This window comes from Sceloporus occidentalis, unplaced genomic scaffold (assembly GCF_023333645.1).
Source record: "Sceloporus occidentalis isolate IW3139 unplaced genomic scaffold, rSceOcc1.0.p SCAF_8, whole genome shotgun sequence".
Lineage (NCBI taxonomy): Eukaryota > Metazoa > Chordata > Lepidosauria > Squamata > Phrynosomatidae > Sceloporus > Sceloporus occidentalis.
The window spans coordinates 18,002,041-18,017,612 of NW_028316988.1; the positions used below are offsets into that span (position 1 = coordinate 18,002,041).

The 15,572-nt window shown below is 45.0% G+C and overlaps 2 protein-coding genes across 4 annotated transcripts in view; one reads left to right on the forward strand and one right to left on the reverse strand.

Moving 5' to 3' along the window:
• Nucleotides 1–13,924, reverse strand: part of PNPLA7 (patatin like domain 7, lysophospholipase) — an 83,981-nt gene extending 70,057 nt beyond the window's left edge. For 2 of the 3 annotated variants that reach the window (XM_089535045.1, XM_089535046.1), the window contains exons 1-7: nucleotides 13,702–13,924; nucleotides 9,282–9,356; nucleotides 7,056–7,143; nucleotides 5,824–5,906; nucleotides 4,283–4,371; nucleotides 2,483–2,623; nucleotides 1,662–1,821 (exon numbers count right to left, since the gene is read on the reverse strand). In XM_089535045.1, coding sequence (XP_089391171.1) covers nucleotides 1,662–1,821; nucleotides 2,483–2,623; nucleotides 4,283–4,371; nucleotides 5,824–5,906; nucleotides 7,056–7,143; nucleotides 9,282–9,356; nucleotides 13,702–13,752 — 687 coding nt within the window. In that variant the 5' untranslated portion in view covers nucleotides 13,753–13,924. Of the gene's footprint in view, nucleotides 1–1,661; nucleotides 1,822–2,482; nucleotides 2,624–4,282; nucleotides 4,372–5,823; nucleotides 5,907–7,055; nucleotides 7,144–9,281; nucleotides 9,357–12,813; nucleotides 13,093–13,701 lie in introns of those variants that run through there. The other variant, XM_089535047.1, reaches the window with a different exon arrangement.
• Nucleotides 13,925–14,707: 783 nt separating this feature from the next.
• Nucleotides 14,708–15,572, forward strand: LOC149308081 (large ribosomal subunit protein mL41-like). The gene has a single exon (XM_089537010.1). The coding sequence runs from the start codon at nucleotides 14,783–14,785 to the stop codon at nucleotides 15,188–15,190; it is 408 nt and encodes a 135-aa protein (XP_089393136.1). The 5' UTR covers nucleotides 14,708–14,782; the 3' UTR covers nucleotides 15,191–15,572.

Sequence of the window (15,572 nt, forward strand, 5' to 3'; positions counted from 1 at the left end):
GAAGGATAAAGGAACCATACTTCAGCTACATCCATCTACCCCAACTTGTACCACCTCCAGGTGATTTGGGCTACAACTCTCACCAGTCTCAGCTGGCATGGTAAATGGGGATGGTGAAAAATTTGAAAGCCATGCCAATAAGAGTGGCTTACAGTGTTGGGTAAAAGAAGGTTAAGAGGTGACATGATAGTCATGTTTAAATGGCCTGGAAGAAAAAGGGCCCTCCTCCAACCACCATCTTGAGGGGGAGAGAGGCCTGGCCTGGAAGAAAAAGAGCCCTCCTCCAACCACCATCTTGAGGGGGAGAGAGTCCAGGCCTGGAAGAAAAAGAGCCCTCCTCCAACCACCATCTTGAGGGGGAGAGAGGCCTTGCAATTTTTTGTATTTTATAGCAATTCTACTGTACACCGCTATGATCATTGCGGAATAGCGGTCTATAAATAAAAATTATTATTATTATTATTATTTAAATATTTGAATGGGTGTCATATTGAGGATGAAACAAGGCTGTATTCTGTTGTTCCACAGACTAGGACATAGACCAATGGGTTCAAGCTACAGGAAGCAAGATTCCACCTAAACATTAGAAAGAACCTCCTGGTGCTAAGAGCTATTTGACATTGGAATACGCTGCCTTGGAGTGTGGAGGAGTCTCCTGCTTTGGATGTTTTTGAATAGAGGCTGGATGACCATGTGTCACAGGGAATACTTTGATTGTGTATTCCCACATAGCAGAGGGTTGGACTGGATGGCCCTTGGGGTCTCTTCCAATTCTATGATTCTATGGCAGTTGCAGTCCAGAACACTTGGAAGGGAAAGCTGGTCTGTATGATTACACGTTAAATTCAAAGCAGAACCACACTATCTTGCTGTCTTTGCACCTGGCACAAAGCTCAGCATGGTATGTGTTGCTAGGCTAGTTTGTTGCCCTGCACAGGATCCAGGAGACAAATAATCACTTCAGCTTCTTGGCTTGCAACTCTGCAGTGAAATGGCAAGCACAACTCTGTATACAAACAACCCTAACATAATTTAAAGGCTTCAGGCTAACAGTAAAGAAAATTGAGCAAACTGCTGAGAGGAACAGAGCATGTGTTACGTGACTCGGGTCTAGTTTCTATTCTCAGCAGGCCATAGATAAAAGCTTTGTCTGGACGGCACCATTTCCAGATTAGAGTGTTAGAATGAACCACACAGTTTTGAATACTCTTTCATGAAGAAATACAGTGGGCCCTTTGTATCTGCTGGGGTTTGGTTCAAGGACCCTCTGTGGATACCAAAATCCATGAATGCTCAAGTCCTGTTCTATATAAGGCACAGCAAAATATAAAACAGAAAAATCAAGGTTCACACTCTGGAATTTGTGCGTGCGTGAATATTTTTGAATCATGGTTGGTTGAATCTCTGGATGCAGAAGCTGTGGATATGGAGCACCAACTATACCTTCCTTTTCCAAAGGCTTCAGGCTCCAAACTAGAATTCTCCTTAACATGTTATTTTTCTAGGTTCGTGGAGTTCTTCCTGTGATAGAGCATTAAACAAAAAAGTCTCCTTTCCCCCCAGCTTTTGCAGCCTAGAGTCCAAGCAACATTTTATCAGTTAATACTGCAAAATGTATAAAACATGGTTTCAAATGCCAGAAACGTTTTGGCTGTCCTTACACACTCTTGGATGCAGACTTCCAGTTTTCCATCCTGCACCACATAGATGCTATTGTCCAGCTGTCCTGGACGGAAGATGTACTCCCCTTCATGCAGCTGCAAAAAGACCATGTGCTTGCAGAGCTCCAGGAAAAGAGGCTTCTCAAAGTGACCAAGAACCCTGTGAGAAGAGACGCACATGTAACAACAAAAATATCTGTGCACAAAATGCCCTGCAGTTAACTGGCTAAGGCAGCGGTTTGCCTAACTGGAGGGCAAAGCCCTAAATATCCAACATAGGCATAGAACAGGGTTGAACTGAAACTTTCTGTTCACTGTGGCTAAGCAAAGATAACATCCCACACATCTATACCAGATTGACAACTAGTCCTGAACAAGATATCCTGTAACAACTATGGCTAGGACTCCTGTGCCCCATGAACTCCACCTACCAACTCCACCACTCTTTGTTGGGGATGTTGTTCTGCTCACCACTTTAAATCCTTCCTTAAAAGAGCAAATGTGTACATGGGAGAAGAATCCACTGGTGATTGCTCTTAGCCAAAACTAGAGAGAATTCCAAAACCCATTTTTCAGAGGTAAAAGGAGTGCCGCTCACAGCCAACTTTCTTGCTGGTGTGCCCTGCTTATGAAACTCCCAGTGGTGCTCATCTACCCATTGCCAGTAATAGGATGAGCCAGCTAAATGGCTCAGACCGTCGTCATTTGCTCTCACGTCAAAGCCATGCTCAATCCTAACACAAATGCATAATGAAGAGGAAGGTCATCTCTTAATTTCAAAAACAACAACTCAGTCCTGGCTTCATCACTTCTTCCCCTACCTGACGTTTTTAAGCATGTAAAGGACTTCAGAGGGCAAGTGGGAATTCTTCACATCAAATTCTGTTAAGTCAGCCTCAAGCAGTGAGGGAGGCGGCTCCTTGGGTTGCAAAATGGGGGACTCTTTCTTGAAACGCAAGATCCTGCAAGAAATGAAGTAGGGCTAATTCACACACATATACTTTACAAGCATTGGCAAAGTGGACCACTTCCTTCAGTCTCCTGCTCTGCTCTTCCTCACCCCAGCCTTACCTTATAAAGTCTGGACTCAGTCCCTCCTCATCATTCCCTGGATCCACTTTTGTCCCAACCTGATCAGCTGCATAATTCAGAAAGGTGACCTTTTTGACAACACCTTCCAGAATCCTACAGCCACATGTCCATTCAAAAAAGTAACTTCCAAGGTCTTGTGCCCCTTCCCCAACTCTGATCCAATGATCAGAGCCCGATGGTGAGAGTTGATGGAAACTACAATGCAGCCTCTGGAGGGGTACACTTATTGCTCCAGTTTTTAAAAAAGAATGTGTTATAAGCTGAAGCTCTGATCTGCTCCAAAGGCTCTCAACAATAAGTTTTCTCACGTCCATATCTCCCGTTATGAGCTTGCTAGAGCACTAAGATTGTCTAGAGTGGCTCTTCTCTCTGTCCCACCTCCTTCTCAGGCTTATTTGCTGGGAACAAGAGAGACAGACTTCTTAGTGGCTGCTCCTAGGCTCTGAGAACTCCTTCTCTAGAAAGGCCGGGATGGCCCCATCCCAGCTCTCCTTTTGGTTGTAGATCCCATCTGGTCTTGGAGGGTCAGCTTTGTTTAGCGCTTGGACGAGAGGACACCAATGTATATGAGATATTGTAGGTTATATTTCAAAGGAAGAAACTGGCAAAGTCACCTGTGAGTATTCCTTGCCTATGAAAATCCTATTAAATTCAACAGATGATCTGAAGGCACATGCACACACGCGCACGCACACACACACACAATAACACCACTGTGTCAGTGGAAAAAGTTAAGTGGAAAAGCTTTCTAAGTGCTTGGGATCACTGCTACAGTCAGATATGTTTAGCACTGAAGGTGGGGATAGACTGTGGCCATTCAGATGTTGCTGGTCTCCAGTTCCCACAGACTGTAGTCAGCCTGGCCAGTGGCCAGGGATGATAGGATACACATCTAGACAGCTGCAGGTTCTTCACTCCTACTACATAACATGTCCTGGGTGGAGTTTCATGCACAAGGAAGGAAAACATTTGCAACAATCAAAGAATGGTTTGGCCATGAAAGTGGACTTTCAAAAAGTTTTCTGTTCACAAGAGAATTTATACTGCACCTTTCCACTTAAAAGAAGATGGTTAATGCAGTGAACACATATCACAATGTAATGAATAGGAGGCTTTAGACAGCCATTGTGTCTGCCTCCTTTGGAATGGAAACAAGCTTTTATACCTAGAGACACCTTTGTTTAGTTTCCATGTTGTTGTTGCATGCCTTCGGGTCATTTCTGACTCATGGAGATCCTATCACAGGGTTTTCTTTGCAGAATTTGTTCATAGGCACACAGATCATACAGTGGGTTTCCATGACCAAGCAAGGATTCAAACCCTGGTCTCCCAGTGTCCTAGTCCAACATTCAAAACACTGACTCTCACTTATTTTCCTTACCTGATTAAAAAATAAGCATGCACTACCAGGCCAACCTTAAACTTCTTCCCCCCTCAGTTATTGCAAATCAACCAAGCTACATGATCGAAAATCTCTCTTGGTCAACCCGTCAAAAGCACCTGTCCTGTCCCACCCCTGCTCCACATACCTTTTTGCCAAAGACAAGACTTTGGCTCTTTTCCTCATCCGTTGTCGAGGCATGGTGTTTCCAACTAGAGAGTTTGGCAGGGTTGTTACCTAGAAGGGAGCAATGTATCCTGAAAACAGGCATCTGGTCTTGCATCAAAGCAAGATATGTAGAACACAACCCTGGCTTTACTGAATCAGACCTAAAGCAATAGCCCTATTCTTGGAGACTAACCAAGTGCCAGCTTGTCCCTATAGCTCATAAGACCATCTCTTCTACTTATTTGCTATTTGAAATTCTGCACATCAAACATTTTAAAGAGGAATCATTTGCAAACATTGTATTGTGTTTAAGTTGCAGACACTGATCCAGAATAAGACCAATTTTGGTCTGTTTACTCTGACATGTTGCTGCAACACTTTCGTTGACAAATCTCTCAAATTACAACAAGCAGACAAAGAGGACAATAGAAAGAATCAGAAGGAAGAGGTAACAGAGTGAAGGAGAATGGAAAGAGACCCAGAGGTGGAAAGGAAGGGCCACCTGGTGCTTAGGGTATTAAGATTAATTTTATATTATTACTGTAACACAATAAATAGTTTGCAGGTGAGGAACAGCCACCACAGTGCTCCATATGGGATAAGTTAGATCTCAAAATAGTTCGAAAAACACATTGGATCTCAAAATAGTAGGAAAACCATGTTCTCCACATATAATTTAATTTTGGGAGGATAACTGGATTTCCAGGGTTGGAGGACAATTCTTTTAGTTCTCTCTATATGTTGCCCTATAACATTTATGTTTACCTGGCACCTAGAGAAATTCTAACTTGCAATAAAACTCAGTAGCTATAATGGCAATGTATGGAGTGCCACCTATTGGAGGAATGCAGGTCAGACTACCAAGGCTGGTCTATTAATGCACATTTTAGTCTCACTCTGCCCTTAGAAAAGATCCAACCATAGGAAATGGATGTGGACTCCAGAAGCACTTTGGGGTTGGCTATTTTCACAACTGGAATGCTTAAGTTTCCAGAATCTTTATTTCTCCCAGTTCCCAAGGTTCACTTTCCACCAGGCTATGCATTTCAAGATCTCAAAGGGAGTGCTAGAGACATGTACACCTCTACATCCTTCCCTTTTCTCCCCCAGCACCTCTGTGTACCCGGGTGTCAAAAGTTAAATAACACTGCCAGCTACTTGTCTTGCATACTTCTAAGATCTAGAGCTATCTTTCAGGTTATTCCCAGTTCTATGTCAAGCACTGAAAACAAAAACACCCATATTTCAGAAGGTCCTATCAGCAAGCATTTTCTCTGGACATTAATAGAGACAGAACAGAGTAAAAGGAATTAGTCATGAAAACAAACTTTGTCTAATCCGTCAGCATTTTTATTGCTAGGAGATAAGGGACAAACATTGCAGCTCACCCTGTCTCCAGATTGCAAACCAAGGCCAACACTGGGTCAGCATGAAAGCCCTGGGCTGCAACACCCGTCTGTTGCAACAGACACACTATCTGAGTCCAGTGCTCATTTTCATTAGATTGCAGGTCAACCTTACCTTCCGCATGATCTTGCGGCCATAGAACATAACTTTGTCTCTCTTGCGAAACCTGTACTGAGGCACTTGCGGCTGAGGTTGCTCTGAAAGATAGCAGAAGGCTCATCATCTTGTAGCCCACTTTTGAAGGGCAACTGGTCTTAGGGCTAAGCATGTGCAGTGCAAGTGGAGAAATGGCAGCCTGTGCATCAAATGAAGAGTGGCAAGGAATCATCTTGGAGGGTGGGTGGTGTGCTTTGACAAAACAGCTTCTGTGATGCCCCTTCCTTGAAGGAACACATTTCCTTCTCTTCACTATCACTGACAACACTTTTACTGACCTCTCAGGTTGAGCCTAATATGCAGAGCCGGGCAAAAGAAAAGCAGAAGGCAGGTGAAATAAGATGTCCCATTGCCACACTCCTGCCACTGCTTGCATTCTCAGAGAGGATAGGTACGCAGGCAGTGGGGAGCTGGAGAAGAGTTATGGAGGAGCAGAGGAGTCCTCTCCATGTATTTGGCAATACGTATAAGCCTTTAAGAACAGTACTGTTTAAGTCTATAGAAGCTCAGAGCTGAGTGTGGAGGTTTAACATGCCACACATCTTAGGTCAGGGGCTACCTGGTTTAAACTAGGATAGATTTTATGCAGAGTGTTCCAACAGGTTAGTTTCTAAACATGGGAAAGCTTTTTTCACAAGAATATCTGTAGGTTGGTCCTCCTTTCCAAAGTACTTTGCAATATGGAAAGGAAAAGACAAGGAGAGAGCTTCCAAAATCAACTTCCTCCCATCCATCCTTTCTCAGTTAACTTTTCCTTTGGGAATAGGTCCTATTCTTTCTAAATACGTGTTGGTGAAAGTTTATTTTCATTACAAAACTCCAATTGGATTTATCACCTATTCATATTGCTCATACAAAGAGAGCCAGGAATAGTTGGTATTGCATTAGCAATGCTGCATGGTTGTTGAGAGGATAAAGTACAGAGAAAGGAAAGCCATATATTTAATCTTCAAGTTAATGGAAGAAAAGCAAGATTTAAAAAATGTAAGAAATAATACTAACAGTTGTTAAAGCATATTGAAACCTCCATTAGGGTGGACTCAATCCTGTACAACCCTTGACTAGTTCAATAGATAGATATTAGATGCTGATTTGGGCTCCACTTATTCCTCTGCATACCAATATGATATTAGTCTCATGCATAACTAATTCAAGCTGTAGGAGCTGCCAAGCAAAGTGAATAGACTTACTGGAGGCCTTCACCTTCCTGTAAACAAAATACACAACGATCCCGATAAGTAGCAAGGCTACAGCTGCCCCAATGATCATTCCAGTTAACTGCGGGAAGAAGCGAGACAAGAGACATAAGTCTTAATCACTGTTTTCAAACCCATTTCCCTGAGGTTTCCAGAGGCACAGAGCAGAATAAGGACAATGTTGATAAATGTTCTTCCATATTTAATAAAAGTTAACTAAGCACAAATATATCCCAGCTAGAGTTTCAAAACCACATGCTCAGCCATTATGATCCTTAGGATGAAGAGAGGACAGGTGCTTCTCTGTGGATCTACTTGTCTCAAATGGTGGCTGATGGTCCATTAGCAACCCAAAACTCTGCAGAAGGTAAGCAGCCGAACCTTTCCCTGTTTGAGCCATTTGTTTTAAATTCCTTTGAGTTTTGAGGTTCCCTTTTTAATTACCATTTCAGAACTGACATTCAACATCACTAAAACATCTATTGAAGATCACATTTCATTGATGTGCTTTTAAGATTCTCTATATACCATGCACACAGGATACAACTGCTGATGAGCATTGCTGGATCATTGCTCTTTGTAACCTTTCCTTCGTGTTTCTTTTCTGGATTTCCCATCCACCCCATTCCCCCTCTCTTCCTCTGTGAGGTCAGTTTTATCTGTATTATCCTGAGCTTGTTCCTAACAAATAAGAACTGCTACACAGACCCTTGGGCACCCAGCACAACTGTGGGACAATCTCTAGATGTTCCACCATCCAGTGCCAAGCCAGAGAAGAAGGGTAAGATTGATTCTTCACATCTCCAACTCCATTGGCCCCCAAGCCAGCCAAAAGTGTGTGCATCCCTTTATAACTAAAATCTAACTGAAGTAGGCATGCCTTTGTTTTCTCTCTTCAGGTACCTGGTGCAGAACAGCCTACACCGGAAAGATGGGGGATGAAACTGCTATCGTCTGCATGGATACATTTCCTCTATAAGGAAATTCATCTTCCTTGGTAACAGTTCCCAGGGTCTACATTTTGTGCTGGCTAAGAAAGAAAGAAAAGGCACGCTGCTGCTGTACTACCCACCGTTTCTTTGCATAAACTGGCTAATGTAATCTTGATGGTAGTGCTGGTGAATCCCAGAACCGTGGCTCTGAGGGACTCAACATCTATACTGGGCCTATTATAACGTGGCGAGATGACATATGTGAAGGACCTGAATTTTACTGCTGAACAGCAAATGATCAAGTGAAGGAGAATCAACAACTCCATTGTCATGGTTAGACAAGTTTGGTTTGGCAGTAAACCCGTCCTGCAGGGATGGGGGACCAATTAAGATAACATGCCGCTTAAGACCTCCAAAATCTAAAGGACTCCTGAATGCTCCAGGTTATTTTCTAGCTGGAAAGAGTGGCTATTATGTCAAGGTGTTGGTCTCATTATGGAATACAGAGACAGAAAAGACCACCAGTACACTCCAAAGGGTGCCAATCTATTTGGCTCACAGATGCTCAACAGACAATTAAGCATGCTGGACAATGTCTTGTGCGCAGGAGATGTAGGACATGAAGCCAGTGTGTCAGAAGATTGTGAGGGCCAGAAACAGTCACTGGGGGACTCCTGCTCAGCTTTACAGGTATTAAATAAATCACATTATTAAGCTGTGAGTGAGGACAATGTTCCACTTCTGTCATCATGCTGTTAAACATCTGCATAAAGCTGCTGGATGCTCTAAGAGTTTGGAGGCAGTCGATATGCTGATGATGCTCTTTGCTGTTTACAATTTAAATCCTATGATTCAGGGTGGGCTATAAACAGGTTAATAAATAAACAGCATACCTTGACGGTACCAGATCCCATCTGATCTTGGAAGCTCAGCAGGGTCAGCCCTGGTTAATACTTGGATGGAAGACTGCCAACAATACCACATGCTGTAGGATATATTTCAGAGGAAGAACAGCCTAAGGAGTCCTTATGAAATTCATGGGGTTGCCATAAGTCAGTAGGCAACTAGAAGACACACATACTCCACTGCACACCAGTCGTGAGATAACCACCACCACTGTTATAGCAAAGCTTAAGATAGTGCCAAAGCAAAGAAAAGGACTTTTACAAGAGAAACGTGAAACCAGGCATCCCAAAATAAAGTATAGTGCAAGATCAAGATTCGGTTAAGCTTGTTATGTGTCAGAAGTATCTAAGCTAAAGCACAAACAGGCAGGCTAAAACATTACCATAGTAATCTGCATTCTGTCTTCCACAAACTGAAGAACTCGTGTTGTTATATCTGAACTTGATGCAAAGCTGACCTAAAGGATGAAAACACCAGAGGTATAACACAGGCCAAAGGGACCAAGGTGGCTTGGCAAGTTGTGACTACTCAGCTTGGTATTGCTCCTATTACTATCATCCTCCTATATCAAGGTTTTGAATTCAATTAAGAACCAGAAACGCAATTAATTAAATAAGCTTTTAGACTGGCTATCTTGGAGAGTCTTTCCTTCATTGCAGCATGGAGATCTGAGCCATGATCCAAATAGCTATCTTGGACCCACCCAAGGTGCAAACTAACAACAAATACACACCCTGACTTTCAATATGCACATCAAATGAACAAATACTGCCCATTTGTCACGAACAATGGGTGACAAGAGGCGGAGAAGATAACATTTCAACAGTGTCTTTCTATGACAGAATACGCAAAACTGTGGGCAGAATGGGTTGATATTTATTTTATTTTTTAATCTCAGTACATACACAAAGAGAGCTATTAGGTCAAAAATGTACACTCAGAAAACAGTCGCTCACTTTTGGGTTAATTCATTTGTATGTTTATTGTCATACAACATTAACAGCTGTCGTAAAGTCACTTCTGGTTACATTATGTGTATATAGTGCCATGGTGTTTTTCAGAGTAAGAGAGGGCAGGACCCTGTCCCAAGAGCTTTCCATCTATGAAACAAATACAAGAAAGACACCAGTGAAAGGGGTGAAGAGGCAGGGGATTAATAGGGGAGAAATATGCAGTTATTGCATACACTTAAGCTAGACTTAAAACGCAGCATGCAGGTAGGCAATGCATTTGAGAACTAATTGCCTAATAAAGGTATTATCCACCTGTAGGTTTTGTATCATTCTTATATACAGACACAGAGACAAGGCAACCTCCATTTTTTGTATTTTCTTAAGTGTAGTTGCTCTTAGTGTCAAAGGTTTCTCAAAAAGAAGGATTTTTAAAGTAGGATATGAAGAAAGGCAGGTAACCAGCATTATGGATGTGTTCTAGGAGTCAGTTCCAGGCACAAGAGGCAGCAAGGGACAAAGAACAAGGGTTGGGTTGCTTGGACGCCACAACACACTGGCAAAGTTGCAAGCTTTTTTCTGTATTGCAAAACAGTATTGTGGCACACTGGTACACTTGGTCAGTTTCAGCCTTAGGTATACATTTGTTACACAACAGAAACAAACACATGAGAGGGATACTTCATGGCATAAACAGCATTCTCGGCAGATAGTAACTGAGAAACTTTATACAACAACACTAGGGCCATCTGAAAGCTAAACAGAAACAAAAGGGAAACACAAAAATTAGTTGAAAACAACACTGATGTTTCTAGGCGGAGATGGTTGAGAGAACTGTCTTTCTGATCCTGTTAAGGATGAGAAGCAACAAAGCAAAGGAGAGATCTCCAAGACACAGAATTTATTTCTATTCTCCTACAATGCTGACTAGGTAGTCCTGTGCAGTTGTTGCAAAACAAATAGTATAATTGCAAAGCAGTTGCTATATGAAGTGGTGTTACTGAACAGAAGGACAAAAACATCCTGGTGTACAATGACTTTCTGGCTGAGTTTGCGCACTGAGGAGGGAAACAGAAATCATTAACAAAAAACCCAACAACCCATTTCTCCACATGCTCCTTCATGAAACTGTTCCATGTTTTCTATCCTGCCAGAGCAGAAAATCCCCCTCTACATAACTATTCCAACTGGGGAACTTTAAAAAGATTTGGCAGTCTTAGGAAAGGTGGCAGAACAGCTTCTTGAGTCTTAGGAAAGATGATACGCAAAGGCTGAATTGTAAACAAACCTCCACTAAAAATCATTTGCTGATTCAACCATACATTCCCTGACAGATTACTACTTGCTTAGTTTTTGCATTATGAGAAAGCTAGCATGGTGTAATGGTGAGTGACTGGAAACTGGTTAGGCATGAAGCTCACTGGGGTGAACTTAGGCCAGTCACATACTCCCGGCCTGACCTACATTACAGAGACGTTGTGAAGATGTAGTGGGACATGAGCCATATATCGGAGGTTTTAGAGGAAAAGAAATCTGCAACTAATAGATAAACTAGAAGAAGAGATCATTAATTTGTATGCAACGTTCCTGACTCTTCAAGAACAACAGAATACAGGGCAGCATCTCTGCACACTGCCTTTAAAATCAAATCTTGCACGAAATTTTGCTGAAGTCAAAATCGTATTATCCCTCTTAGGCTCCCAGCAACATCAACATTAGATAATGAACACCACTAAAGGGTTCAGCTGGAGAGGGGCTCATATCCTAGCTTCAGCCTTGTTGTTTTATCTGTTTTCTCAAGCAGCATTAAAGTGGCTTACATAAATGGAACAGCAGCTCTGCTGGATCAGACCCAAATTTCATTTAGCCCACTATCCTATTCCCCAAGAACACCAACCCAGCACCTCCAGGACACTCACAAGCAGGTCTCAAAAGAAGCTCTTCTGTTTTCCATGTCCAGTATCTGGTATCCTGAAGGAGACTGTGCTTGGATAGTTTAACTTCAAAGAGCTACCAAGGGCAATTGTGGTTGATGGACTCTCCGGCTAAAAGGGTGGGGAAGCTGTATACTCCAGATGTTGCTGGGTGACAATTTCATCATCCTAGTCATCAACCATACTGGCTGAGGCTGGGTTTGTGAGTCCAGCAACACCTCGAAGGCCAGAGAGCCCCCCAAGGCCCATCCAGTTCCCCAATGACCTTTCCAGTTTGGCCAACCAGTTAATGCTGGTATGCTCACAAGGTGGACATGAAGGCAGTCACCCTCCTTTCCTCTTCAAAAGGCATGCTGGCTGGAGGATTCTGGAAACTGCAGTCAAAACTGGTTGATTCTGGAGACTTTATACATCACTGTGGCTGCTTTTCTCGCCATCCTCTGCATATAGATATCATTGCACCATGATACCAACTTTAACTCACTCAAACTTCCTTGTCTGGTTTTTAAAGCTAAGTAAGGCTGCCTCTGTGTAGAATTTGGATGGAGACAAACAGGGAAGAATACCAAGGACCTCTGTCCAAGAAAGGCTAGGAAAGTGTCTGCCTGCCAGAGATTAGATAAGGAAGAAGGAATGGCAGGCGGGCAATGCCCCAGAAGCCTGGGATTTGCAGTTTTGTGAGGCTCCATCCCTCTTTGGCATGTGTGTTTTGTGGCCCTTCAAGTTGTTTCTGACTTATAGTGGCACAATTTGTTCAGAGGTGGTTTGCCATTGCCTTCCCCTGAGGCTGAGAGAGTGTGACTTCTTGCCCAAGGCCACCCAGTGAGTTTCATGGCCTATAATACCATCTTTCTCCTCTTCCTTTCTCTCTCTCTCAATTACAGTTACATGCCTCCCAGGCAGTCTCCTTAACCACAAGACTACGAAGTAGGAGAGATTGTGAGCGAGGAAGAAACGAGTGGCCTAAAAACACCAAAGGAAGCCCAGGGCTGAGCGGGGAAGACAGCTGACAGAGAGAAAATGAATCCACCGGAGAAGAGTGCTGAGGGTCCAGCGGATGGCCAAAAAGAGAAAGAGATGGGTCCTAGGACAGGTCAAACCAGAAATCTCCCTGGAAGACAAGATGATCGAATTGAGGCTGTTGTCCTTTGGCCGCATCATGAGAAGGCAAGACTCACTAGAAAAGGCAATAATGCTGGGAAAGATGGAGGGAAGGAGAAAGAAGGAAAGAGTGCACAGCAGATGGATAAGACTTAATGAGGGAGGTCACGGGTTTGAATCTGCAAGACTTAAGCAGAGCAGCAGAAGAGTGTCTTGGGAAATGTCGCATCTGCAGGGTTGCCATGGGTCATGTCTGACTGGCAGATAGTTAACAACGGACAAAGAAGAATGGAGTTGTGTATATATATATATATATATATATAAACCAAGGAACAGGGTGACCAGATGCAATGGCCGCAAAGGAAGACAAGGCCATGCAAAATGTTGGGTCCAAACCACGCTGCAGAAATAAAGCAGTCTGAGACCACTTTAACTGCCCTGGGCTCAGTGCTAGGGAACTCTGGGAGCTGTAGTTTCGGGAGAGGTTTAGCCTTCTCTGCCAGAGAGAGCTCCGGTGCCACAGTAATACATAAGCAAAAAGGAACCCCCGTGTTTCTCTATGGGCAAGTATTCTCCAATGATTTCCTATGGGTAAAGGTTCCCTAATTCTACTCTATGGGCAAACATTCCCCAATGATTCTCTATGGGCAAGTATTCCCTAATGGTTTCCTATGGGCAAATATTCCCCAATGATTCCCTATGGGCAAACTCCAACTCCCAGAATTCCATAGCAGCCTTGAGCCAGAAAAGAGCCAAAGCGGTGCCAAACCGGGTTATTCCTCCAGTGTGGATGCAGCCACAGAGGGAGGCCACGTACCTGCTGCTGCTGCTGCTGCTGTTCTGGGGACGGGGCGCCTTGGCTCTCCATGGCGGCCCTCGGGGATGGAGAGGAGAAGGGGGAGGGAGGGAGGGAAGGGGGGAATAAGGGGGCGGCGGCGGAGGCACCAACGGTCCCTTTCCCGGAGGAACCGAGCGAAAGGTCAGAGTTCACGGGCGAGGACTCGAGAGAGAACCCTGGCGGCGCTCCTTCTGACGTCACTTCCTCCCATACAAAGCTTCCTCCTCTACTTAGAGAAGAGGACTAACTACTCTAAGCATGGAAGGGGGCGAGGACCGGCCACGCCCCTCTGCCAATACAACCAATCAGAGCTAAGACAGAGAGGAGAGGCGGGGTTTATAGAATGCAGCTGACCAATAATGGGAGCGGAGGGGAATGGCTCCCTCGCGCAGCTCCGCCCACCAGTACCTCAGAGAAACAGGGCGGGGTTAAGAGCTGACCAATAGAAGGAGGGGAGGGTAAGGGCTCTCTTGACACGGGCAGCTCAGCTTATTATCGTTGTGGTCGCCTCTACAACCAATGAGAGAAACAGGACCGCGAGAAAGGCGGGGCTAGGAACGAAGCTGACCAATAGTTTGCATCCGAGGAAGTCGACTGACGTCTATGAAAGCTCATGCTGCCAAACTTCTTTCAAAGGCGGCGCTACAAGATCTCTCTATGTACCAATTGCAGGAGGGGACGGACTGCGCGCGTGGGACGAATAGGACAGGGAGAGAGGCGGGGCTAAGGATGAAGCTGACCAATAGCAGGAGGGCATGGACTGCGCGCGTGAGATCAATACGTCGGGGATGGAGGCGGGGTTAGGAATGAAGCTGACCAATAGTAGTACGGACTGCGCGCGTCAGGGGTGGAGGCGGGGCTAGGAATGACTGGCCAATAGCAGGAGGATATGGAGAAAAAATCCTTCGTTTTGATTGGTTCTCGCTTTCCTCACCCCTCAACATAGACGCCGACGATTGGCCGGTCGCTTCTGAGCCAATGAGAGGCAGCAATACTGTGGGAAGGATCAGTGCGGAGTTGGCCGTGAGGGCAAGAGGCGAAGGAGTTCCGCGGAGCCGCCATGGGCCTTTTGGGGGAGCTTTCCCGGGGCTTTATCCGCGGCGCCGACCGCATGTCCGCCTGGACGAGCAAACGCGGCCCGCGCACCTTCTACAAGAGCCGCGGGGCCAAGACGCTGGGCTTCCGGGCGCCCGGAGGGAAGTTCATCCTGGTTCCGGAGCAGGTCCCGCGGCTGGTGGTGCCGGACCTGAGCGGCTTCAAGCTGAGGCCTTACGTCTCGTACCGAGCCCCCGCGGGGAGCGAGCCTCCCCTCACCGCCAGGGCCCTCTTCCAGCAGACGGCCGCCCCGAAGATCGAGAAGGACCTCCGCGAGGGAGCCTTCGACCCGGAGCGGCTGGAGAAGTACGGCTTCGAGCCCCAGCAGGAAGGGAAGCTCTTCCAGCTCTTCCCCAAGAACTTCGTCCGATGAGGAAGGAAGGAAGGAAGGAAGGAAGGAAGGAAGGAAGAGGGCACCGAAGGAGGAGAAGGGCATAAAGAGACTGGAGGCACCTGATAATGTTCAATGTTATGAGAGGAAAATGAGAATCGCAAGAGACTGGGCTGGAAAGGGTCAAAACAGTGTGGAAGCTGCTGAAAGGGAGGCGGCGCAAAGCAGTCTCTCGGATGGTTAATAGAAGGCCAAGGCTCCTGGAAATAAAAACAATGTGAAACCTAATTAGCGTCAATAAAGGTCCATTATTGAAAGGCACTCTGAGAGGAAAAGCAAAGGCATCTACGCTTTTTGGACTAAGAAGCCACTTGGACATAGAGAACTCATTGAGATTCACTGAAAGGAAGGAGTTGGAAGCATG

Coding starts and splice junctions, on each gene's coding strand:
- LOC149308081 (XM_089537010.1), top strand. CDS start 14,783: ATGGGCCTTTTGGGGGAGCTTTCCCGGGGCTTTATCCGCGGCGCCGAC.